This window comes from Alligator mississippiensis, chromosome 5 (genome assembly GCF_030867095.1).
Source record: "Alligator mississippiensis isolate rAllMis1 chromosome 5, rAllMis1, whole genome shotgun sequence".
In the NCBI taxonomy this organism is placed as follows: Eukaryota; Metazoa; Chordata; order Crocodylia; family Alligatoridae; genus Alligator; species Alligator mississippiensis.
In genome coordinates this window covers 92,071,632-92,099,189 of record NC_081828.1, presented here as the reverse complement: position 1 = coordinate 92,099,189, position 27,558 = coordinate 92,071,632, and the positions used below count along the sequence as shown (strand labels likewise).

Genomic DNA, 27,558 nt, shown 5'->3' with positions numbered 1-27,558 from the left:
TTTACTGTTAACTTGTACATATTTTAACCACTGAAAAACAAACCAGCCTTCAACCAAAATTGGAAGCAAGTGAATAAGTAAGCATTTTTCCATTTCATTACACACTTCTTTCAGCACGTTTAAGATATATGTGAGCATACCTACTTATATGTTGTTACACCTTAAATAAAAACATTAAAGCCCACTATAATTTGATCAGTAGGAGAATCCAAACATAACCAAATTGGCTTTCATTAGTACCTTGCTAGGCCATGGCAGGATGTTGCAAAACCCTTCCTTTGATGAAAATTTATCAGACTACATTCAGAAGGCAATATACTGGTTTAAATTTTAGTGTTATTCAACAGTAAGCCTGATGAGGTAAATTTACCTAAATGAATATCATGATAGAAAAATCTAGCTTTATCATTAGAATGAGTTTTACTTCTGCACACAACATTAATGTCAGATTATTATGGAGCTGTCAAGACATGGTTAGATTTCATTGATAGATTTCACAGATTTCTAGGGTTGGAAGGGACCTGGTAGATCATCGGATCCGACCCCCTGCTCCAGACAGGAAAGAGTGCTGGGGTTAAGTAACCACAGCTAGATGCCTGTCTAATCTCTTCTTGAACACCTCCAAGGTAGGGGAAAGCCCCACCTCCCTTGGAAGCCCATTCCATATTTTGGCAACCCATACCATAAAGAATTTCTTCCTTATGTCCAATTGAAATCTATTCTCCTTCAGTTTGTGGCCATTATTTCTGGTAACCCAAGGGGCGCCCTGGTAAACAGAGCTGACCTCCCCCTGATGAGTGTGTAGGCAGCCACAAGATTGCCTCTTGGCCTTCTCTTGCAGCAGCTGAACAGATTCAGGTCCCTCAGTCTGTCTTCGTAGGTTCTTACCTGCAGGCCCTCAACTATACGAGCAGCCCTCCTCTGAACCCTCTCAAGGTTATTCACATCCCTCTTGAAGTATGGTGCTCAAAACTGGACACAGTACTCCATCTGTGGCCTCACCAATGCTCCATAGAGGGGAATTATCACTTCCCTAGACCTGCTTGTGATACACCTGCTGATGCAAGAAAGAGTGCGATTAGCCTTGCTTATTACCTCATCGCACTAGCGACTCATGTTCATTTTTGCATCCACCAGGACTCCGAGATCTCTTTCCACTGTTCTGCCACTATAGGTCATCATATCTCCAAACTTGGTTGAAAGAACAAATTTTATTCCCTATTCCCATCTACCCTGCAAACTGAAGAATTTGTGGCAGTTTTCAAATAGGTTTGTCCAATACCATTGGTCTACCTGATTAACTTCTTGCATGAATGCAGTTTATTGCCCTTTTCTACAGTGGAAGAACCAATGTAACATCTTTCATGGAATATCTTGAAGGCTAAAATGGGTTGTGAGCTGCTTTAAAGAAATATTTAAATTGGTCACCTGCCTAGTTCTTTTCTTTAATGTAGTATGTAAGTGAATATTAACTTTTTAGATGGAAAGACTTAGGATCAACAGATTAACCTTGCATTTATAAAAGACTTTGCTGCTCTCTGTTACTCTGACAGAACAATAGAAAACTGTACACCTACAGGGCTTGCCAGACTGTGGCTTTACTGGTGTTATTTAGGTTGGAGAAACCATATGTAACACTGAAGAACAGAGAAGACAGAAACAGTTTGATCTTATTTTAGTAAGGCCAGTGGTAGGCAAGTTTCCTTGAGTACATAAACATGTACAGACAGAATGATCTTATAGCCTTGGAATTGCCTTCATTCAGAAGTGGAGCTAATTGGTTATGCCAATAAAATATAATACCTATAAACAAGTTCTCTCTAGTATGTCTAAGCATAGTCTCTCCCTCCCTGCCCCACATTTTAACACAGGTTACAGCCAAAGTTAAAGAAACCACTTATACAGAAGAACACTAGAAACTTTATTCCTGTCCTGGCACCAGGGACAGCCTTTAAAAGGATTTTGTAGGTGCAATAGTTGCAACATGGTGCTTCTTGAAGGAGCTCTCTGAGAAAAATCTAGGTCACTGAAACTTTATCTGAAAATGAAGCACAGAGGAGCCAAAACTGAAAATAAAGCACTGATATAGAATTTACTACTTCCTTCACAAGGACATTTTTTCCAGGCCACCTGGAGAAATCTGGGCACTTTTTAAAATTTAATTTTTATCAATTTTAAATCATTCCCATTCAAAATACATGTTGAACCATTTGTATGCATCAGTCAAGCCCAGCTACTTTTAAATAGTTTTAAAAAGGATTACAATTGAAAAACACAGACAAGTTTGGACAAAATGGTGCACTGTTGTGTGTGCATATATATTGTGTGTGCATTTGTATATGTGTGTGTGTATATGTGCATTTGTATATTGTGTGTGCATTTGTATTTAGTTTTTTTCCTTAACCAGAAAACTAGATACTTGTTTCATCTCTTCATCCCAGGAAAATTCTACAGCTTTTACAGATATACTTCCAAATAAAGCTGTCAGATGATAGTTTCATAGGTGCATGAACTTTTACTAACTTATTAAGATTTGTTGGCTTTGATCATCACCATTACCATCTTCACTTATATCACAAAAAGATCTGCAATAATTTTGACTTCATAGATTTAGACTTGCAAAACTTACTTCTCTTCTCTACCCCTCCACTTTTATTATTTTGGGTCAGGAGCAGACAAGAGTATTTCTTGAATTAAATACAACTGGTTTTACATGCTGCATCTTCAAAGTTCATTCTTTTAATCAGACATGTTACTTCTAAACCCATTATTATTTTTTCCCTTTTCAAATGCTGCTTTTCCTATTGAACCTGGATTTCCATAAACAAGCCAAATTCTAACTTTACACTGTTTTTTTTTTTTCCAGTGACAATTCCTTTTGCAAAAATGATTTGGGGTAATGAAGAGTTCTACTGAAGATTGGTCTAGTCTTGTTTTTGTGGTATGAAAAGTAGAAAATTTTTGCAGAAGTTGCCAATTTTCCCTTCCCCCAGCTTTTACTATGTATAATCACATTTAAGAATAAAACATTTTGCTGGCTGCTGAATATCAACAAACACAGACTGTACTTAAATGATTTTCTGTTCAACTGTTGCTCATACACAAATACACCAACAAGACAGACATTGATAAGACCCTCAATGCAACTTAAAAGAAATAATTGGGTTTTATGGGTTTGTTGCCAGAGTACTCAAGGTTCTTCTTTCTACTCATCTGACTGCACACACAATAAAAATCAAATGATCCAAGATTTGTTACTGTACCAATTTGTACTGAAGTTCTGCCAACCTATACGCTCTATTAATTTCACTTTTTAAAGTATTATGAAATAAGGAGACTGTCAGCTTATTCCAGGCTATATTAGGACAGCTGGTTTTAAAGACTAATTGAAAAGACTTACCCTATCGTAGGAGTGTATAAATCCTGTCAAGATGCACACAAGACAATGTTCAGGTTTTTAGCATGTTCCCCTCTAACAAAAAACATTCTCCCAATATAAACCAGCAGATTTCTTCCTTATGAGGACTGGCATTAGAATGAGTTTATTACCTTTCCCAATGCACACTGCAGAGCACTGGTATGGACTGAAGGAAAGTCACTTACAGCCTTGAAACCCTGTTTTAGAGAAATTAACCCACATTTCATCTAAACCAGGCCTGAAAAATGTTGCATTGAATGTTTTGACAGAGGCGTTATGAATGCAGGACAGCTCTTCAGAACACAGGAAGAGCTTGAAAGGTCAGAGGCAACTTGCTGCCATATTTCTGGAGTGCCCGCCACATCAAAAAGGGCTTGGTCTGTAGACTCCAACTGTTGCTCACTCCAACACAGTTGCTGGCTGAAAAAAGAAACATTTGCTGCTCAAAGAGAATTCCAGTGGCACCCTCAGAGATTTTGCAAAGCCTCTAACATGGGTCATTCTCAAGGACTGTAAAGGAGCTGCCAACTTCTGCTTTCTTGAAGTTTAAAATTGTCCCCCAAAACAAAATATGGACCTTCAGTTGTCATGTCAGTCCAGCCAATGTTAAATTGGACAGACATGCAGACTCGCACTCAGCATTTTATTTAAACACCTGTGTGTAGGAGTTACACAAAAGACAGTTCTAACATAAGCCCCAGGAAGAACTGAAAAAGTCTTTCAAAGCCCACCACCCTCCCAGATGCCAATATCTCTGCAACTAAATAGTACCTGCTATTTCTGTCACATGAAGCAGCTCAGCTGGCAGACATTTCATGGAGATTGTGGCTGGGAGTGGAAGTAAGAGAGGTCATAGTTTCTTAGTAGCTAGGGTCAGGAGGGACCTGAACAGATCATTTAGCCTGACCCCCTCCCACAGGCAGGAATGAATGCTGGGTTCACAAGACCCCAGACAGGTGATTACCTAACCTCTTTTTCAATTTACCCAAGGTAAGGGCAAGGACCACTTCCCTAGGAAGTTGGTTCCAGATTCTGACCACCCTAACTGTAAAATATTGCCTCCTGATCTCTAACCTAAACCTATTCTCCGTCAGCTTATTACCATTGTTCCTCACCACTCCAGGTGGTGCTGGGGAGAATAGGGCTCTTCCTATTTGCTGTTAATCTCCCCTGATGAGTTTGTAGGCAGCCACCAGGTCCCCCCTCAGCCTCCTCTTGCCGAGGCTGAACAGGTCAAAGAGCACAGATAGGCTTGGAAGATAATTCAAGTTCATCTCTCACAGAAGAGTTCAGCAGGTTGGGGGAGGAGGGGAAATGATTAGTCAGAGATGAGTAACTACAACTTCCCCTGGTTCTGAAGTCCACTGATGACAAAACAAGCCCTATTCCCTTGCTCTTTCTGTCCCTCCAAGAGAACAGGAACATGGCAATGAAGGGCGTACTGAGGTCTGCTCCAAGGTATCTATTGAATTGCCAATTCCTAATTGGACAGACATCCAGGCATGTCCATCTGAAAGACATGCAAAGACCACTGTATTTAAAATTAAGCTATGCACAAGTGCAACATTTTTAAATTTAACATTTAGTTACAATAGGCAAATAAATTTATCAAACAGAAGTATGAAATATAGCTCTGGACTAACATGCAGCATGTGTCTGTGTGCCTTTCCCAAATACCTTTGGCACTATGACCAAGTTGAAAGATTTCAGACATGTTGACGTAGATATATTAAAATGAATAGACTTGATACAAAACTTCTATATGTTCATTTTATCCCTATCTTGGTGAAAACAAAATTTTGTGGGATATACTTCAACAAGAGAGCCAGGAGCTTTTTAGATCAGGAAGAGGGGGGGGGAGGGGGGGGGCTCCAGTCAAGTCACCATAGATGATGGATTTTTTTCATAGAGCAGGGGGGTCAAAGATCAACCATAGGGGTTGGATGCAGCCCGGAGAGCTGCACTGTCCAGTCCATGGTAGTGGCCCTGGGTCTGAGTTGACCTATAGGCCACACGTGACGTATGCACCCATTCTGGGCCACTCTGGGATCTGGGATACATACTGCACACAGTGCTTCCCCCAGATCCACTGGGATCCACTCCACATGCATGGGTACCAGGCTGGCTGGAGTGGGTACTCATGCAGCCAATGGAATAGGGTACTGCATGCAGCAGCATTGACTGGAACAGGCACTGCCTGCAGTGGATCCAGTACGCAAGGAGGAGTGGGGAAGGTATCTGTGGGCTCAATCTGGCCCATGGACCAGCCCCTGTCCACTCATCTGGCCTAGGGACCATATGAATTTGATACTCCTGTCACAGAGATTGTATTCATATTAAGTGTGCTAAACTTGTGCTAAAGGACAAGGGTTCCCATAACTGGATCAGACTGCTCAGATTAATAAAACTTTTAAAAGTAGCCTGAGACTTTATATTCCGTTCATTTAAAGATTCCCTTCCTTCCACTCCTCACCCCTGCCCTGCCCCACCCCCTCAAAAAAAAGAAAGAAAGAAAAAAAGTGGCCTTTCTTATACACTCATTGAATTGAATGAGACTGTAGGAACATAATATCCTATATGGCATTGCTAAACTATTTAAAAGAACAACAAAAAACAACCCCTCCCATTTTCACCATTGCATTTTACTGACTGAAAGGTGTACCTTCCTGAGCAGTACAGGGCAAAAAGACCTGCTGTTCTGCATGTCATTAATACTCCTCTAAATAGCATCACTCAATATTTCCCAGGACTTTTCAGATGTATATTCAGCAGTACTCTCATACATACCAGTGATATGATTAAACACAGCAGAGGTAAAGATGGCACCAACTCACAGTGGAGCCATAAATGGGCTGCAGTGCTCTTTGAATCAAGTCTTACTTAAACAATCCAGCTCCATCCCTTCCTTTCTTCCTTCCTATCTTTCTTTTTAAGCCTCTTTGTAATTCCTTACTAAAGTGTCTGGAAGTGAGCTAGACCTTTGGATGCTCAAGCAGGAAGCTATTGAACTCTCAACCATTCCAAGCTGTATAAACTAGAAAAAAAAAAACCAGCTGGCAATCATAATTACTAAAGTATCAAACCTGGAGGTGGCTTGAGAGCAGTGGAAGAGAAAATATAGAAGTGCTGTTTCTATAAGACATGTAACTTCACCAAGCTACGTCCCAATACTGCTACTTTAGAAATAACTTATAAAAAAGAAATGCAGTAAGATGGTAAATACAGGGCTGCATTCCCAACATGCAAAAACAAAGACATTATCTGCCTCAGTTTACAATTTAAAAAACCCTGCAGCCTAGTATTTTAATAACATCCAACACTACTAACGAGATTATAAATCTTGTATAATTTTTAGTTAACTTTATACAAAATGTTTCAAATCTGCACTTCAGTTTAAATGGTTCCCACATATCTAGTCAGGTTGCTTTTCACTTTTAGATGCATCTTTCATGCTGCAAGAAGATGAAGAAGAAAGCATTAGGAAAACTGGAAAAATATAATGTAGTGCTAGAAAACTTGGGAAAAGACTCCATGGAAGAGATAGAATGTTAAACTTCTTCATTACAACAGACTGTAAGTCATTCAGACCTGGCCTCTGACTGATGAATTTGCAGAAAGCTGAAGCATAAGTCATAAAAGGATAAAGCGTTCTCCAATTTACTAGATGGGTTGAGGAAAGTCAGAGATGCGATCTTGAGCTGGCATAACATTTCTTTAGACACCTTCCCCGCACATGCCTTTTGTTACTGACATTTTTAAGTGCAGGGGGAGAATCTTCACATGATGCTTGGTTTTTATAGGCAGAAGGGTAAGTGTTTGGTAGGGGCTTACTCTAGAACAGGGCAGTTGGGGTTAGGTGTAGGCTCACAGGTGCAGGCTCAGGCTTTTCACTGCCTGGCCACTGTTCCACCCCTACTATCTAGACCCTCTACAGGGAGGTAAGCACCACAATAAATAAGTTAGTCTTTAGAATGGGGAGCTGCTCAATTCACAAAAGTTATGAAGGGGTGCCCTGAGTCTATCAAGGGGTGCCTCAAACCACTGCTCTAGATGCAGCCAAACCTTTATCAGACTTGCAGGGGGTAGGGAGATCATAAGGTGATCTGATTAGCAACTGAGGGACAACATCCCTTAACCATTATATGATAAGAATCTTGTTTATATTACCTCTTAAGCTAAGAGTTTCTTTTCTTTTGAATAGTTTGCTTACACAAAAAGAGAGCATTTCCTTCACATTGGAAAAAAATGTAAGAACACAGCATACAACTATAACAGAAGTAGTAGTACAAGTCAGTTAAAGAGAACTGCAATACTTCTGATAGCAGGAGGCAGAATGTGCAAACACCTACCTTGGAAAAATATTTTCAGCAGCAGGTATGGCATGATGCATTAGTTTAGGATGCTTAAGGGCTCTGACAAAGAACCAAGTTTTGTTAGGAAGTGGCCAACTATATTGTACAAAGTTTACAACAGGTAACAAGCTCTCTACTCTTCATTTAACCAGCACCAGCTTGGTTTCAATTTAGGTCATATGCAGAAGTAAAGAATAAAGGCCTGCTTATTGCCCAGTTAACTAAAGCATAGAACAGTAGTACTTAAACCACAGAAGTAAAGTATTACAAACGGTCACAATTTAATAAAGCAGACTTTGTTAATGGTGAATTAAGCCAAGGTTCTGGGAGCAGTGACACTGCATTTAAATTATTAATGCCCACTCCACTAACGTGTGGGAAACCACTTGTCTTTTCAGTAAATTAAGATACATTCAGAATTCAATGTTATGGATTGAGGGTATGGAGAAACATACATGCATACCTGCTACAAAGGGGAAGCGGACTTGAAGGAAGCAGGGTCAAAATTTGACTGGTTTTGCTACACTGCACAGACTCGCAGATGTAACAGAAGTGTGATATATGGAGTCTGAGAGCAAGGCAGAATCCTTTAAATGGGTTCTAGCACATGCCTTTTAGTCACAGACACATAAGGCTGGAAGGACTGCTGGAAGTCATCTAATCCAACTCCTTGCACAGGACAGGCTATCTCTGTCTAAACTAAGTGTTTGTCTAAACTGCTCTTAAAAACTTCAGTGATAAAGATTCTACAATGGCTCTAGGTAATCTGTTCCAAGGATTAACTACCTTCAGTCAGAAAGTTTTTAATATTTAACCTTAATCTCATTGCTGTAATTTAACTCCATCGCATCTTGCCTATCCCTTGCAGACCGTGAGAACAATTAATTTTTACTTAAAAACCTAATCCGAAGAATCCCCCTTCACACCCCCCTTCCCCCCTCAATCTTCCCTTATTCAAACTAAATAATTCCAGTTTAGGTCTACCATCCAACCTATCATAGTTAGTTGCTTAAAACAACCAGGCTACCTGCTGTCCTGCCAGTTAATGGAGAGGCAGTCATAGCCACCTACTACAGTCAGCAAGGCAGCTGCATGGGTGTCTCCTTTGGTTAATATGCAAAGCAAGTCATGTGCCAGGAAATGCCTTAGAAATACAACCTCTTCAGCTAAGTTTAGACCCATTCCTTTACACCACAATTAAGTTAATTCTGACCCTGCTACAACCCTAGTGGGAACACTAGCAGGTACAGGAACAGGCCCCCAGTCTGCACAGCTGGGGACAGGAATTCTTCCTTATGCAGAGCCTCCAAGCAAGTGCTTTTTATGGTACGCATTTCATCCTTCCTTTTAAGAAGTTCAGGTTTAACTGGCTGCAAGATTAATTTTAACACACTGACTGAAGGGATTAACATTAACCAAACAAAATACCTTTTCAATATACCAGTAATTCTACAGCTCTGGATATGAGACAGCACAAACTAGTACAAGTACAGCATCATAAAGGAAACTATAAACCAAAAGAGCAAAATGCGAGTCGTGAAAGGATGATCCCTGAAGTAGTTCAGTCATGTCCTTTTCCTGTAGGGGGTTTATTAAATTCCTACTAAAGTACTGTCCATTTAGGAACTGGAATGAAGGTGGATGAATTTAAAACATCAAATCACCATGCCAATAAATAAGAAAATTATAAAGTCAGGTATCAACTTAGCAGGCAAAATAACTACGTAAGTGAAGAGTTAAGTTCCAAACAAATTTCAGTTTTAAACAAAGACACTGTTTGCCATACAAGTACCATCTGCACATTTCTCTTTTAGAAGGGACAGTGTCAGCCTCAATCTTTAAAATGAGGACTGCTTTTATATAGTTTGAAAGTGAGCACACCAAATACTCTTGGGGCAGGTTAATACTGAAAGCTTTCAGTATGAAAATGATGACTATTAACTTTAACACGTCTGTATTGAAGTCTAATTGTAGTTACTAAAATTTTGGCTCCATCTGGTCAGTGCTGCCAACCCATCCACCATTAGAATCACCCACCCATTTCAAAAAATGCCTCTTGCTGTCCCGAGCACCAATCAATCTGCATTCTCTCATATATTACATCCTGTTCCCTTGGCCCACAAAGGCCTTATTCTTCTAACTGCCGACAACAAACAGTATAGATTTTATTAGACTGGTTTTATGTTTAGTTAAGTTACTGTCACCACGTTATTTCCTTTTATATCATTTGCATATTACTAAAATTCTATTAGGACACATAGGTGAGGAGTGTATATATTAAAGTCTATAGTTCACACACAAGCATGCTAATGTACCATTGCTCTAAGCCACAAGAGGCATTTGGTATTTGTATAAAGGTAGTTGTAAAGGTTAATTGCAGCTACCATGTTATTTCAAGCTGGTTTCTGAACTTTTACAAATATTATTATGCCTGTTTTATTGGGCTCCAATGGGGCTAGCCACGTTTACATGGTTGTTTTCTCAGTCCAGGCAACCCCAATTGGAGGAGTGCTCTTGATCTGACTCTACTAAGGCCAGCCATCAGCTGTAACTGAGAAGCATGCTTATGCATGCTCCAGCACTATGGGAGCACTGTGTACTAACAGACAGCGTACTCCTGGGAGCACGGCCATCTCCATGACCGAAAGAATTAAAAAAAAAAAAGTAAGTTTCAACACAAGAAAAAACCAAGGGCTTTTTCTAGGACTTCTCTTTTGGCCTTTCTGAACTACAGTATTGTCACCTGCAAAAAGCAATGATTGAGAGATGCTTGATTCTCTGTTTCAAAGCCATCTAGAGCAAGAGTTAGCAGACGGGCAGAGACAGCTTGAATTCATCTGAATCTAGTCCCAGACCCAAGCCGGAGCCCCACAGCCAATGGCAGCACCACTCAGGTTTTGTGCTGTGGAGTGACTTCCTTTACTCTCTAGCACAGGCATGTCAAATGTATGGCCTGCAGAGCCACACCATCTAGCCCACTGGGCTCCTGATAAGCCAGGGAATTTGGGGGCAGGGCTAGCAGGGGACAAGGCCTGCCACAGGACCTGGTGCCCTGGCTGACATAGCTGACAGAAGCATGAGGCGAGCTTGGCCCACGGCTGCTTGCTCCACAGCCACTTAGGCTGCAGCCTTTGTCATTTACCCATGCGTATCTGGCTTGTGAGAAACCCTGTAGTTTGGATACACCCCGGGGTGTGGGCGGGTCTGACACCCTGCTCTAGCAGCTGTGCACCATGTATAGCTTATTTAGTGGACACTAGAACTCTACGGTCTCTCTTCAGTCTCTTCTCTCCAAGCAAAAGGCAACACCATTTAAGTTGCAAGGACTCAGTTTTTACCTTCCTAAATCCTACAGCTCTGCATGCAAGGTCTGACCTTCCCAATTCTCCCCACTCTATCATTGCAACAACCTAATAGGTAGAAAAAAGACAAGACACCAGGGGTAGGAAACTATGCACTTTGTCTTATGAGACTCATAAGTGTACAGCTGAAGTTCTGGGAGCTTATTTTGGCTCTTGGAAATTTGCAGCCAGGGTTAAAAAAAATACACCAGAAAGCTAAAGGTTTCTAAAATTTAACCATTGGTGCAGATTCTGTGACTGGGACTTCAGAAACTCAGCTAAGGAAGCCTGGCAAAGAGGCAAGAGGCTGCAGACCGAGGCCCCTACAGAGTATCCTGTTAGAGGCAAAGGTTGAAATAAAAGCCTTTGTTTTGATGCTGACTCAACCTGTTGCCAGCACTTGTCATTTGACTAAAGCAACACTGTGTTAGTGTTACTCCAATGCAACTTTTACATATGGAATGAGGGCTAATTTTGCACATCAAGCATACATTACCCTAAATGTGCATAATTTTATACTGTTGGGCTTTCAGGAACTAGCAACCCTGCCTTCAAAACAAGGAAAGTATAAAGCTTTTTTGGGATGACAATTTATAAAATCTGTTTACCAACATGTAATTAAACTAATTAGAACTAGAAAGTTTGTTTACAGAAGTTCTCTTAAAGGGTAACTAAATCTGGAATAAAGGTGGATATTAATTTATAACCATTTGTGAGTTAAATTTGATACAAAACAGTAAATAATTTAGGTACATCAACTGCTGCTTGGAAGTTTGCCTGGGCTGTATAGAGAGGGATGTGAGAAATTTGCCCTATTTTTACAGTTGAAAGCTTCATTGACTCGCACAAGATACTTTAGACTAATATCCTGTGGCATTGCAGTGACCTACATGTAATTATTGCATACTTCTTCCAAAATATTTGTACACAACCAGAAATTATAACCTAAGTTACCAACAAGTTTTTGGTTTATACCAGCAACACAGAGATGGACTTCAATTAGTGGTAATCTATCTGTCTGATGTTTTTAGCAATCTTATATATAAATGTTTGGTCTTGGTCTAGTTTATTTTCTGGTTATAATTTTTCTTAGATAAACATATTTATCCAGTTAAGCAAAGGATATTTAAAATCTTTTAGCTGTCTTTACTCCCATCCTGTAATTACTGTCCTCCCTAAATTGGGGGGGAGGGCAAAGATCTAGATACATCTCTCTTACCACTCCTTCCTCCCCGCCCCCGCCAAGCACCCAACACAAGCTAGGAGCAATTATATATGTGCAGTTTCATACTAGCTTTATACTTAGAAGGGGCTGCAAATGCTCTTACAAAAAAGAAATGCACAGAGTAGAAAGTGAAGGGCTGGCCTTTGCTCCATGTAGGCCTCTCCAAAGTGTCACAACCCAAAGGTGTGATTTTTTGTTTGTGTGTGCTTCGGTACTGCTAAATTATTTCCTGCCAATTTGTTGCTTTCTTTGCACGGTAGAACTCTCTGCTGCTAGAGAGAACTCTGGTGCAGCAGGGGATTTCCCGCCGGATTGCAGCTTCTTTGCAGTGTGCATCTCTTTCTTGCACCGTAGTGATGCACGCTGTAAAGAAGTTCCCGCCATTTGTATTAGGATCCGTGCCATGTTATTGGCCGGTTCCTAATTTAGGCACACGTGGTGGCTAGCGATTGGCTTGCTAGTCGTACAAAAGGCTTGGGTAGTTTCCGCCCAAGCCAGAGGAGAGAGGAAGAGAGAGAGATTCTATGTGAAGATCTCCAAGCACTGCGGACCCGGCGCGCCTCCCCTAAGCAGGCAATAGAGGCAATAGAACCGAGCCTATGGAGCTTTCGCTTCTCGCCTCTCCCCGTCACCGAGCGCAATCCTAGACGTATCCCTTTCCTGTAACTTCGGACCCGCAGAGCCTAAGTAACTCCGGGGAAACTTTTCAAACCCAACTTAACCGGACCTGCAGAGCCTAGCAAACTCCGTGGGAGCAATCGATTTGTCAGAGTCCTCCAACAAGGGTTCAAGCAGGAGCTGTGCCTGGAAATCTGTCCAGCCTACACCAATGCCATCTTTGGGTGTAAGTAAATAATCTTTTCAATCAACCATTACGCCTCCGTAACTAATTCTAATTCACGTGCGCTAAACCGCCTCGCGGTTCTCTCCCGCCCCGTGTGCCCGGGCTGCTGGCCACAGCCCGTGTGCACTGAAGATGGGTCCGGTACGACCCTGGTTCGCCCCCGGCTTGCCCATGGCGGCCAGAATGGGATCGGAATCACCGCCGCACATGGCGACGAGGGCGGGATTGGGGCCCAGCCTGCACACAAAGATGTGAGAATTTACTGTCTAAATCTAAGGATAACACAGCTTTTCACTCAGTAGTTCTATCAGGTCACAATTTTAAGACAACAGCTAGGGATTCAGCAACTATTCTAGCAAGTGTCTTTGAAGAACCATAATTCCTTATATTATCCGATGTACTGCGGGTCTCATCCATTACAGCAATGGTTTTCAGATCCTTCTGGTTCTGTGGCCCACCTGTCCTACCTACCTGTGTTGTTGCATGGCCCACCTACCAACATCCCCAAACACACTGTTTACTAAATCAGCTCCTCAGTCCCCCTCTATTGTTACTCAAGTCTTCAGTATACCAACTTTTATTGAAACCCCTTCTACCATTTAACAGGGATAGGCTGATGCTCAGGACTACACACTGTTCATTCACTTCACATAGACTGTTGCATCTGTTCAGCCTTACATCACAGCTGGCAACTCACTGCAAGAGCACATTTGTCCTGTTACTTGTTCCTAATTTCCTTGATGCATCAGATGTCCGATCACACTAGAAAGAGCTTTCCCTGACCTTATCTCTCTTTTAACAGTGCACCAGATTTGATGACAGCACTTCAAACTGCCCTTTCACCTGTTCTCAGTTCCCTCATGAAAGTTGCATGACACGGGATTGCTAAAGTCATGCATTTATCATATAGGTTCATGTAGAAATTCCACTATCTGGCATCAGTTGTGACATCCCTTAATTCAGCTGCCCATCTGCCTCTTTTAAAACTGGTATAGTTATGCATTTACATATTTTCATATCTAGTCTCTCGCTGAAATGCAGAAAGTCTAAGTTTCCTTTTTTAAGATCTAGATGCATTTTGAATTGTACTCTTTAGAGGACTTGCTGTGATCAGATGTCCCACTTGTTTCATACCACACACACATTTGTATATAAGCTTATCTTAATAGCATATACATATATTTTTACAGAGGAAAGCAAATATAGTCATTCACCTTCAAGAAAAAGTGAAAACAATGTATTGCAAAGAGGGAACCAGTGAGTGATGGTTTCAGGTTTCTTTCCACTTCTGTTATTTTTCTCCCTGACGTACCACTGAAATGTTAAGTGTGTGCTACACTTTTCTATCATGAAAACAAAGGCAGCCAAAGGTTCTTAAGCCAATGCTAGATATTGCCCTACTTAAAATTTAAAAAACATTGCACCCTTCTGAAACAGGGCAGAGAATATGCATAGCAACCCTAGACCAGTGCATTAGTGAGGTCTTAAAGTAATTCCTGAATCAAGCAGCAGCAACTCGAACAAAACAGTAGTTTTTCTATGTACATGACATGAAGTACACAAGAAATCTGTAGGTTTCAGTTGCAGTGATGGTTTCAAACAAAGCTCTTTTACAAGCATTAAGCTGAAAAAACTCCGTGCTTTTACATAATATTTTGACTCCCCTACAAAGCTGCTAGCCACTTCCAACTACCAGCTTCTTTGGGCAGGAATCCAATCTTTGGTTTACATAGAGCAACACTGCAAATAAAGTTCCATGTATTTTGTCAAGTGCTTCTATTTCATAAGATTAGCGGAACATGTAACTGTCCTATATATTTCCTAATACTTTTGTGGCAAGTGAAAACAAAAATTCTCTAGCTATTACAGGCTGGGCAGCTTTAATCAGTAATCAGCACTTTCATCTATCAGCTATTATGAACACAATCTGAGATGTCTAATTCATTTTTTTAAAAGTGTAAGTGAGAACAAAGCCCCTCAAGCCTACTGCCACAGCATAAAGGGGAACAACTGGTTCGTATAGCTTGGTAATGCAAAATGGAGCCTTTCATCTGTGGAACACTTGTTACAATTTTTATCTGTCAGTAACTTAGACTTTGCTGTAGCCTGTGATTTATAAACTATTTAATGTTGCAGGTCTCAAGGGACGGGCATCTATGTAGCAGTTAACTACTTGGACAGACTAGCCTCTGATCCACTACACCTACAGGCTCAATTGGCATAGAAAGTATTACTTTTCCCTTGTACTTGCTCTCATCCCATGCACTCTAGGGTGGACTGATTTAAACCGCACATTTTAATTCCGATTTAAACCAACATGCAAAAAAAGCTGGTTAAGTTAAATGCAAAACAAGACTGTTTTGCATTTGTACATTATATACCTTCTTAAAGGCTGAGTCTCATTGGCTGGTAACCATTAAAGTATGAATATGTAACCTTCACACTAAAGCTGTCTCTTTCATCTGCAATCTAGGAAATTACAGCATATCTATGAAAATTTATTCAAGATACTTCTATTCAGATTCTTAATTTTCTTTATGATGTTAGAAATACAACATTCAATCAGGACTTTTAAGCTTCAGTTACCTTACAGACTGCACTTTATTACATTTTATTAAAAAAATTAAATCTACAAAAAGTTGCTGACCCTTAAAGTGCAAAACAAAGGAATGGAGGGAGGGAGAAAGGAAGGAGTAATTGAAGTCTCCAAATTTCTGCAGTCTCTTTCATTACATGCTCTCAAGATTGGAAGAAAGGCAGCAAAGTTATTCTGCCATCAAGTGCCATGGATAACAAGAGAATTGCTTATTGTTGTCTGCTTGGATACAGAAATCATTCCCTAGCACCAAAGGCATCCTGGCTCTCTAACCTCTCTAAGCACTGTATGACAGCACAGTACTCAGCCCTCAGATCAGAATCCTTCTAAAGTCTCATTACAGGACTCATTACTGTGTGGAGACCAATTGGGAATCTTTATTTCAAGTTAGCCCTTGTATTACTAATGCAGGCAGCTGTGAGGAGTTGTTTAAATTTCAATTTGCAGAACTGTTCTAGACAAACTAATACAGATAAGTGAGGTAATGTAACATTCCACACCTTGTAGTTCCAAGGGCAAATCATATTTGCACCAAACACAAATGAAAATATGTTAGCATAAAATGATAAATTATGTTAGTCTCCCTCAAATTGTTCAGGTTTTTCTGGCTCAATTTTAGCCTCCATTATTAGTCCCAGAGCACTCTTGAAATAGAGGTGGTGAAATGATGCTCAGTAAAGGGTGAAGAATAGCAGAAAAGGAGGAAAAAAAAGATATTTTAAAAGGACACCACCTACATGCTCATTGTCTTATACATCATGAGAGCTGTGCTGTGGGTCCAATCTGTTCAATTTCCATTGTAAAGAACTCCAAGAGCTGTTTAAATCAGCTTTCCCCATGTTCATTCTGCTGATCAGTCCCATCTCCTCAGCTATGGTCTTAAGAAGATTACTTTGCTTTTTGTGCAGCTTTATGCAGTAAAACCAATAAAGATGATACAATATCTCTAAAGAATATAGGCAGCTATTTACAGCAACCATGAATTTTAATCAGCAACAGGTAGTAAGCACTACTGTGGCTCCTAAAATATGCAGTGTAATTTACCCAATTACTGCTCTAACTCCAAGCAAATTATCCAGACTTCTGAAGTAAATGAGTCATTGCCTGGCATAATGAAATTCAAACAAGGATATTAAACATTATTGCTTCATTCACTACAAACATCCTTCATTAACTGGAAGAGCTGCTGATAACACTTCGTACTTACAAACCTTTTAAAGCTTTGAAATCTGGTTGCAGAAATTATTCTCTTTTCTGCGTTACCCTGCTCAAGGACAAGATATATAAATATTTCTAGTATTTTTTATGTTTTTCCTTCTGCCTTTCAAACTGAAATTTAAAATAATCAACCATCAGCTTGTAAAAAATATCTGTGACATGAAACTGCTCATTACTCACATGCTTAATAGCAGGTTGACTTTGAGGTAAAGACCCAGGGGTCAGCACTGGAGAGCTTGTAGGACTGCAGAGCTCTGGAAATGGATTTGGTATGGCAGGCAAGGATGATGTTCTGAACTGTTGCTCTTCTTCTTGTAGACGTCTACAAAAACACAAACTGGATATTAAAAGGAAAATTTGCCTCTCCTGGCTAAATCTGATGCCCACCATGCAAAATGGATCATATAGTTTAAGAAACGTGAATCAAATAAACTTGAGATAAACAAAGGTGGATTTTTTTTTTAGTGGAATTACAGAGACTACATGCACATGTAAAATTACCAGTCAGACATCTAAGCTTGTTTTGTTACTCATAATTCAATTTGTGTGCAAAACTGAGGTAACTGCACAGGAATGAAATACACCTTCTGTTTCAAAATTCAGGCCTACACCCTACGTAGCGAGGACTGATTTTCTCCAGCCACAATGCAGTTGGTTAAAGGTTGCTCAAATAGAATGAATGCATGAGAAAGAATGTTGACATAATTTGGAAGCCAAACTATACATGGCCTGAAATGCTATGTGTACCTAAAAAGATCAGGGTATGGTGATTGGTTCCAATACCCCCACCATGATACAAATAAAACATTCAAAGCAGCTCAACAGTTGTTTGTCCCAAATGAAAAGACAGACTCAACTACAGTAGCACAGCTAAGAGACGCTTTACTTTTAAGTGTTAACTGCAGCAGAAACTTCATGGCAGAGATGCTACAGCTTGAGCAAGTTGGCTTGAGATGCACCTTCTGAGCCACATCAAGTGAAGTGATTTTGTGATCCCTTGCGAGATCAAACATAGCCCACAGCTTATGGTATGCTGTCATTTAAGAGTTTCCTTCTAGCTCTCTTTAAACCTGTTAGTTACTGAGGACATGTTTAACAAAGTACAGGATGATTATCCATGACTAACTACTTTGTCAAGCCTCCCGATTAGTGTTCCAACACCAAGGATGCATAGGATGAGGGCAAGTTAACTCTGCAGCTGCTTTGCAAAACGTGCCATCTTGTAGCAAACCTTCAGCAGGTTTCAGTGGGGATGTAACAGCCATACCTGGCTCCACCCAAGTAGAAGACAACACAGAATTAGCAAACCTCTCACCCATCTACTTCCTAGGAATTTGTCATCATTTGACCCAGCTTCAGCCATCAACTATGGTTTAAGTCACCTCTGTTCCACTTTCTTCAGGAAGCAGCTCAAAATGCTGCCTACTCTACATAGCTGGACTGCATAGGACCCTGTTACTTAGACTTGGCCCTGACCCCCACCCAGGGGCAACACTATCATTCAGGCCATAATAATATTCAATCCTGTGTTCCAAAAACATCCTGACACCACCTCCCATTCTGTTTGGTGAAGCAAGAAGAATGGTCATTACCCCAAGATGAAGCTAGTTCTGCCACTGTTTTCACTGAGGACAAACATATGATATATTAGCACTTAGGAAAGTGCAGAATTAGGACAGGAAAAATTTTCCAACAACCTTGCTATGCTTCAGAATGCCATGCACAATTTTAAAAAGGACCTCTGCAGACCATACTGAACTATAGCAAGATGGAGAAGTCTCTCGAGCAGGAACTGGCAACCTGGTTTCAAGCCAAGGTGGTATGTCTGATTTCCCTGTGCCCCTGCTAGAACCACACAGCTGCAAATGGTAACTGCGTTCTGTTGCTTCTCCCCCATCCCCCTGCTCCATGGCTGCAGTGTGAGCACAGCTCTCTCTTGGAGAGTAGCTGTACCAGTGTTGGGAATCTAGAAGCTACCTCTATGCTGCCGCCACTTCTCCCTGCCTTCCTTCGCTCACTCCCACCTCCTGGCCTCAGTGCAGCTCTGTTCCAGATAGAAGCTGTTTTAGCACTGCAGCCTTGGGGAGAAAGGAGAGAAGTGGCAGTGTTGGACGCAAAGCTTCTAGTTCCCTGGCCCCAGCACACAGCTCCTCACTGCTGAAGCCCAGATCAGACACAGACAAAGCTATGAAGCTCCACAAACCAGATCCACTAGCTCTGTGGGTCATAAATTGCCAACCCCTTCTTTAAAACACGCATGTTGTAAAAGTTGCATTGCAAAACACAAAGCACTTGGGAAAACATCAGTACATTAAATAGTTGATGTGATTTTATCACATGTACTCCCCATTATCTGTTAAAATAGGAAAGCAGGAATGCTGCTTAAAGAAAGATGTTTTGTTTTGTTTTCAAGGGTATCAACTGGAGAAAAAAAAAGAAAGATAGCTCAGAATAAGTTTTAGAGAGCCATAATTTCCCATTTATTTTGGAAGGCTAGTCAGTAACTAGACAGATGGAAAAGTGAATTGATAAGATTTTTTTTTAGAAGACAATTTTGGAGAACTATGTGCAGTTAGTATTTATAAGGTTTGTTTTTAATGCAAACTTGCATTAGTTTCACACTGAGAAGAGTGAAATATTCACTTTCTACTTGTTATGGACTAGCTTACTGCCACTATGCTGGAGGAGCTGAAAAATGCCTGGAGGTGTGGTACTGATAATGGAACACTGCTTAGTATGTTTAACTTGGAGTTTTATGAAGACTTTTATATTGATCTAAAGCTCTGAAAATTTGTGAAGACCAACTGTGGTTTTATTTTGGGCGTTTCTAACAGGGGACCTTCTCAGGGCCGATTTTCCTGTGGCCCGCCTACCTGTTTCTGGGCTAACCGCCCGCCTTCTCTCCTGCCATGCCTTGTTGTTAATTAATTGATGTTAATCAAGTGGAAGGTTGTCCATTTCTTGCCCCAATGCCAGGGGGTGCTATCTGCAGCTCTGTTCCTCCCCTACACCACAGCCCAAGCCTCACAGATAGCATCCATAGTTCTTACAATCACCGGCCCCACGCTGGGCCCCAGACTTCTCCGATTAGGACCCCTCTAAGATCCCTCCATTCCGGCAGCCTAATCCACCTTCATTTTCAGCTACATAGCTCCCTGAGCTGCTTCCCCCTTACAGATGTGGTCCCCCTGGGACCTTTGGCTCTGCTGGCCCTGGCCCAGCTCCAGGCCAGTTAGAACCCCAGGCCCTCAGCTCTGGGCGTACCTTGCGGTTGGCCCCTGGCCCTTCTGGTCCTGGCCCCGGCATGGACCAGTCAGGTGATGTCAATACAGGTTTGAATCTATGTCCCCACTCTCTCGCCAGGGTCCACCTTGCAGACCCTACAAGGGGGTAACCCACCCAGTTGTGGGAGCTGGGGTTAAGGTGCCCCAACCTACCTTTCACCAGGGTGGTAACTGGCCTGGCATTTCCTGGGGGCTCCTGCGCTACTGAGAGCCCCATCAGGTCACCCACTCCCGGCAGGGTGCAGTTTTAGGTCAGGACCAGGAGCCTCCTGACCATCCCCTACAGCTCCTCCCTTATCTCCAGAGTGATACCTGCAGCCCCGCAGCCAGGCAATGTTGTTGCCTGGCCTTCCAGCAGCAAAATGCCCTGTTTATATGGGAAGCCCTGAATCCAAAATGGCTGCCCTAATCAGGCACCTGCTGGCTGCTGTCTTCAGCCCCTTAAAGTGGCAGGCACAAACAGTGCCCTGCCACAGCGTTATAAACATACCCTTGACTGAGGCATATATGTGGTTAAAGTGGTCATTAAAATATTCCTAAGGAACTAGGAAATTATTCTGAGCAAACATTACAACTGACAGTACACTTAGATGAAGGAAGTAAAATAAATCTCAAACAGGACGTTACTTAAGCAAACCCATATTAATGAAGTGGCTTGTAAGTAAGGCACGCAAATAATGCACCGAATTCCACGCCCTGCCCACCTCTATTTTACCCATTCTGCCCCATTCAAAAAAAAAAATAAAAAAATCAAGGATTTCATTCCTTGGCATGCTAAGCAGCCATTAGGTGTCAAGTCATAAGACACCTAAGACTCCTTTTCCCCCACCCCATTTGTTAGAAACTAGTTTTAATAAATGGAAAAGTCCCTTTGTCTCCCCCCTTTTCCATACCTCACTGCCATAATGCGTACTGGCTGAGATCGCTGCACCTTCTGCCTTGGAGACATAGGGTGAAGTGAACTTGTTCCTGAGGATGGCAATTGGCTGCGATTAAATTGACCATTTTGAAGAAGTGGAGTGGTTTCTGACTGCATACTGCAGGTAGTGTACAAGCTTTCAAATGAGGAGTTCATGTCGTTTACCAAAGCTTCTAGGTCCACATCGTCATCTGCAAAATAAAATAAAGATTGCATGAAACATATGAAGGCTACAGCTAAAAAAACATGACAAGAAACCTGCCTTGGTTTTGTAAAGAGATTGGGTACTCTTCTATTACTACACAGGTTTCCCTCGCTTTATGCTGTACATGCATTCCTGGAAAACAGTGCATAACTCGAATTCTCATAAGAGGAACCCACTTTACAATGTAACAAATAGGGATATGTTCCAAAACCTCAACTGTACTGACCCTCACTTTCTACCACTTTTACAAGACAATTTTGGTACTCACCAACAGCACACAATACACACAAGCACAGGGCACTATTAAAATAGGGATGGCACCTACAGAAACATGGCGCAGACAATGAGTGAGGAGTACAGATCCACACAGAAGACTATATTTTGGTGTGCGCCACTCCCACAATGCACCATACAAAGCAGCTGACTGTGGGCTTCCACCACACCAATCGCATAAGAGTAAATTTACCTTGCATATAATGAATTTTTAGTATAAATAGGGTCATCACATAAGAATCCACATAAAGCGAGGGAAACCTGTATATCCTTGAGGTCCACATTTCTTACACGATGTCTTGAACCATTGTGAAAAGGTAAGTTCACAATTTAAAAAAGCCAAAAAACAATTGTGACAACTATTGAGAGGACAAGCAACCTCAAAGTTAATTGTTAAAAGTCACTAGGTTCACTACCGTCAAGGTATATTTGGCCCGCATAGTGGATGAATGTACAGTCACAGGTCTCATTCACTGTCAATACCAATTACCATATTTAGTCAAATATAAGATGACCCCTCCCTATCAGAATGGGGGAAAAGCCCCTCATTTTATGTTTGCATGTGAAGCCAAGGGGAGAGCAGACAGCTGCTGCAGCTCTGACTCTGGCCCTGAGCCCAGGCTGGGGCCGAGCCAGACCAGACCCACAGCAGCCTCCTGCCTCCCCCTCTGGTCTGCTCTGCAGCTTCTGCCCATCCACTTCCCTCCCCTTTATTGTTTCTCTTGGGCACAGAATGCATGGAACCTCATTCCCCTAACTGGCCAATCGGCAACACTGACACTGCTGCATGGGCAGTCAAGAACTGAGATTCCATGTGCCATGCTCCAGGACAGAGCAGCTCAAGCAGCATCAGACTGTAAGGGGCAGGGAGGTAAAAAGGCAGAAACTGCAGAAAGTAGTTGGGGAGGAGGGGCAGAGACTGGGGGGGGTTTGGGGGCCATGATGCAGAAACTAGAGATGTGGAGACATGTGGTGGGGGGAGCAGGAAGGCTGCAAAGGGAAGGGGGTGGGGCAGAGGGCAAGGGGGTCACCTGACCCCTGCTCCAGCAACTGGTTCCCCTGCGGTAGCAGTGTGAGGAGTGGGGAAGGGTGATTCAAGACAACCCTACTTAGATTCTAGACCAGGAAAATTATTTTTTTTTAAATTTCCTTCCATATATAGCATCCAATTATTGGGGGGGGGGTCATCTTACATTCAGGGTCATCTTGTATTCATGTAAATACAGTAGTTGTTGAATCAGTAAGGTTGGGAGGGACTTCATGAGATCATCTTGTCTAGAGATCATGAGATCATCTTGTCCCCTGCTCTAGGCAGGATCATTTTTGACTAAACCATCCCACCAAAGTGTCTGTCTAACCTGATCTTTAAAATCTCCAGAGAGAGATTCCACACCTTCTCTAGGTACCTGGTTCCACAGCTTGAACATCCTCACAGACAGAAAGCTTTTCTTAATCTCCAACCTACATTTCCTGTGTTTCAGTTTGACGCCTCTGCGCCTAGCCCTGTCCCCTACAGCCAAACAGAGAAAGGTATCTCCATCCTAGCTTTGGTGGGGGTGGGGGAAGGAAGGTGCAACCCATGGCATAGGAGTCACAAATGGTATGGGCAGCCTCTGTGTGTGTATCACCCAGAGATCAAGCAGACAGGTAGTGCAGCAGCCAATAAGGCAGGAAAGTGGAAAGCAAAGCAGGAGATCAAGTAGGGAGCATGGAGCAAGAATCAGAAAGCAGAGCAGCAGATCTGGGAGGGGAAGGGGAACAAAGCAGCACTTGGAGAGGGGACAGGGCTAATTTGTGCCAAACGTGCCAAGAAGAGTGGCCCTCAGTGCTCTTCTTTGTACCTGCCCTTCAGGTATTATCAAGTCCTCCCTGAGTCTTCTCTTCTGGAGACTAAATAATCTCTCAGTTGGTTCAGCCCTTCCTCATAAGGAATTCTCAGGTTTTTCAGGTCTTGTCAATAAGAGTTCACTAGTGACTTAAAGCACTGTGATTTAAAGCACTGCTCTTCTTAGTATAGCAGCTTTATGTAAAGTTACAAATGCAATCACTTTCTAACTCTTCCTCTAAACCTAAGAATGTTTGAAGGTTCAGAAAAGGTGTTTAGTTGTAATATGTAATAACCTAGATTCGCATGCACACTTGCACGTGGCAGCCAGGCAGCGTAGAGGGCAGCTCTTGCAGCTCTCTGTAGGTAAGTCGGGGGGGGGGGGGGAGGGTTGAGACCCCCACAGTGAGGGAGGGAGGGAGACAGGGAGTAGGGCAGGGCTGGGGCTGGAGGCACTGCCAAGTGGGGCTGGAGCTGTGGGTGGGGAGTCAGAAGCAACAGCATGGACAGGGCACCAGCATATCAGGGCTGCTCAGCGCCACAAAGCGGGGGTGGGGGGAGGGGGTACAGCCACAGCTGAACCCAGTTCCTGGTGAATGAAGGGGACAGGGGGAACTCTGATTTTCTCAGATAAAACCCCCAAAATCAAATGCCAAAATACATAGGAATTTAAAATTTATTTTATTATAATGATTGAGGCACTGCAGGCTTCCAAATTGCTTTAAAAATGTGAGAATATCAATAAAAATATTGTGTTCAACTGATATCTATCTATCTATCTATCTATCTAGACAGACACACACACACACACACACATATATTAGGGAAGTTAATTTTAACCACCGAAAAACACAGATTTTGAGGGGTTTAATCAGATAATTTGGGATATTTAAACAGAGAAAACCAGGATCCCTGCTTATCATGTGCTAATACCCTTCCATCTACTCAGTTTAAAAGTATGGTACCTTAAGAAGCTAAGCAAATATTTAAAATACAAATAAAGTATTTTGTATTTGTATAAAACACTTTTTGCTAACCAATTTGATGTAATATACCCTGCCCTTAAATATTTCAGTACAAGTCAAGTCAGGAAATGAGGGAGGATTAAGAAAATGGAAAGACATTGGAAGATTGGTCCCAAAGTTCACCAGCCTTCTACTACTGTCTAGCCATGCTACCTATGCCACCCTTGTTCATTCTTTCAGTGAACTACAGTGACTGCAGATAAAACCCTGAAAGACTTAAAATGATCCAGTCTGTAAAATGTATTATAATTAGTACCTACTCACATGTGATGATCTATGTATTCTTTTCAACTTGTCACTTGGTGACCACACACACACACACCCACCCCACCACCCCTGCAACAAACACAGGGTGGTCTCTTCTCTCTCTCCTCTAATTCCTTTATAATAGCCCTCTCTAAAGATTTTTCCTAAAGTTATTGTATGTTGAGTGAATCAAGTGAGCTACCAAATGTTTATACAACACTATACAAATGAAAATCCATTCCTCATTTTTTTCCCTGTCAGCCAACCACTAAGTTTCCATCAAGTCACTCACAGTGGCTGATCTGCCTACAGTATTCCAGTAAACCATTACTGAACTTCAGAAAGAAGCTGGTAAAGCCTTTACCAGTCTGAAAAAGAATTTGTTGAAATCTCACTGCTCTAATTATTTAGTTGTAATCTGTGAATGGTAATAACACAAGACTTAAAATGCTGCTTTGAACTAGATTTGGACACTTTTTGCTACAAGCCATGATGGTCAATGATCTGTTAATTTGTTCAGAACAAGACACCAAAAACTGTGTTCAGATGTACTTTTAATTCATTGCACCATTATCAGAATCATTTGAGTGACTTTGGATATGCCTATAGAAGTTTACAATGTGTTATTTTCTCAACAGTAATGTCCTACATTTGTGCTCCTATCCTGCAGTAAGAGTAGATTTGAGCTATCTTGCCCCTCAATGAAAGTTATACAAACTTACTAAGTGTAAGTGCAAGACCAAACCCATAAGCACTTATCATAGAGTAGCTTATAATCTGTAAATTCACACCCTACTTTACCTTGTAGGATCTTCATTGTAGCTTAAAAGCCAGACCTCATTGTAAACTCTTACTCACTACAGGAACAGCAAACAATTTTGCCATGTTCTGTATTAGTTTCTCAACTTTTTTTTGGACTTAAAGCATCATTAGAAAATGCCAGCTCTTAGTTTCCACACAGTTTTCTTTACAGAAGAATATTAGAGCAATTGTTCTGTTGCAAAAAAACCCAGAAAGACCACAGCAGGTCAGAATGTCTTTGACACTATGGGTTCCTATTTGAAATTTCTGGGTTTATCGTGCAAATCATGTATAGATGTTTGCACACCAAACAGAGCTAATATTGCATGGCACCCCCAGCACCTTTAAAAGGACTGAGATATACCCACTGGTTGATAATCACCGTTGGAGATTTTGCCCCTCATAGAAAAGCTAGGCAACACTTCCAGCTGGTATACTGAAATATGTACAACTTCACCCTACTGAAGTCACTTCCTCCTTCAGTTTCCTCCTATGCACATGGCACAGATCTGAAACAATCCTGTTTCAGCTGTTTCTGTCTAAGCATAGGTAAAATAAGGATGGGAGGTATAGAGGTAGATTTCAAGATCCTTGTAGTTATCACTCAATTAAAATACCATCCTCAGGTGCCATTGGGTACCATCAGTAACACATGGGATAAAGCCAGATTGCTGTAAAGCAAGGATGAGACAACAGAAGCAAGACTCTGGTTAAGTGTTCAGTTACAAATTCAGATAACTGTTTCAGAGGAGTGAAGTAGAAGAACAATCAAAGATGTGTATTTTGTGGAAGTTGGCAAGGCTTAATCCCAGAGGGTCTAATTTTATTAACAATTTAGATGAAGCTATTAATGTGTAAGATCATTACGTTTTGATACTAACACAGTATGAATGATTAAGAGTCATCTGGAGCTGATCTCCTGGATGCTCCTGATTAAGCAAATAGGCTCAGGGGTGTAATAGGAAGTTTAATGTGCAAAAAAATGATGCACTTGATTAAAATACTGTGCAAACTAAGCGTAGCTTAAACTGTGTAGAATTAGTTAGTGTTAGCAGGTTTTCAGTGCATCAGTATTACATTAACATTCATTTAAAATCACTTTCCAGTTTAAAAGAACAGAAAAGGCTGGTAAGATTTAGCAAGTGCCAGTTAAAATGAACAGAATGCAACATCCAGTTTAACTGATAGATTTTATTAACAAACAGCTTTCTTCAAATATATAAACCAGAGGCATGCAAGATAACGGCAGTGAAGAACAGAATTAAAGGGCTTCCGTCTCACTCAGGCAAACCACAATCGTTAGAGCAGACTGAACTGAACCTCCTTGTTGATCCGAGGTGAATATTTAAATTTGGGTATCCCCCAAATAGAGTCTGAGACAATGGGCTTGTTTCACATAAAAGTGCCAACAGCAGCACTGACTGAGCCTGCATTCCTACTATTAGAAACCATTTGGCAATAAGCTCATGACAGAGTTTGATTTATTTTTTTAAGCTGTTTAACTAAGGAGAGAACTTTCCTGAACATGTTCAGTCCACTGTTTAAATAATTCTAAATGATTTTTCCTTGTTGACCTATCAAATCTGAACCTTCATCATTTTTTAGACGTAAGAGAGCACTTCAAAAATATCACACTTCCCTCAAAGCCACCTACAGGTTATACCCATAATGGAACTCTGGAGAGATTCAGGACAGTCTGCAGTCACAGGTTAGGCTTTCATACTTCATTACAGTGATGTAACTTAGGATCAGATAACTGTATGAAACAGACCCAGGGGAGCCAGACTGCTGGTTTAAACTTCAAACTTTTAGCCTAAGACTCCTGGCACATGTTATGTTTAAGGTGCAATTAACTTGTATAAATAGGAACAGTTCTACAAGTGCAGCTGATCAATCACACCATAAAATGGAACAGCAGCCACAAAAATATTCCACAAAATAGGAATTTGTATGCCGCCATACTTTACATGTGTAGCATGTCCATGC

The 27,558-nt window shown here is 41.4% G+C and overlaps 1 protein-coding gene across 3 annotated transcripts in view; it reads right to left on the bottom strand.

The window, feature by feature from the left end:
- GRB10 (growth factor receptor bound protein 10) overlaps positions 1-27,558 on the bottom strand; it is a 201,913-nt gene that overhangs the window by 64,071 nt on the left and 110,284 nt on the right. For all 3 annotated transcript variants that reach the window (XM_019483873.2, XM_006270561.4, XM_019483874.2), the window contains 2 exons: positions 21,172-21,388; positions 17,175-17,316 (listed from right to left, as the gene is read on the bottom strand). In XM_019483873.2, coding sequence (XP_019339418.1) covers positions 17,175-17,316; positions 21,172-21,388 — 359 coding nt within the window. The remainder of the gene's footprint in view (positions 1-17,174; positions 17,317-21,171; positions 21,389-27,558) is intronic.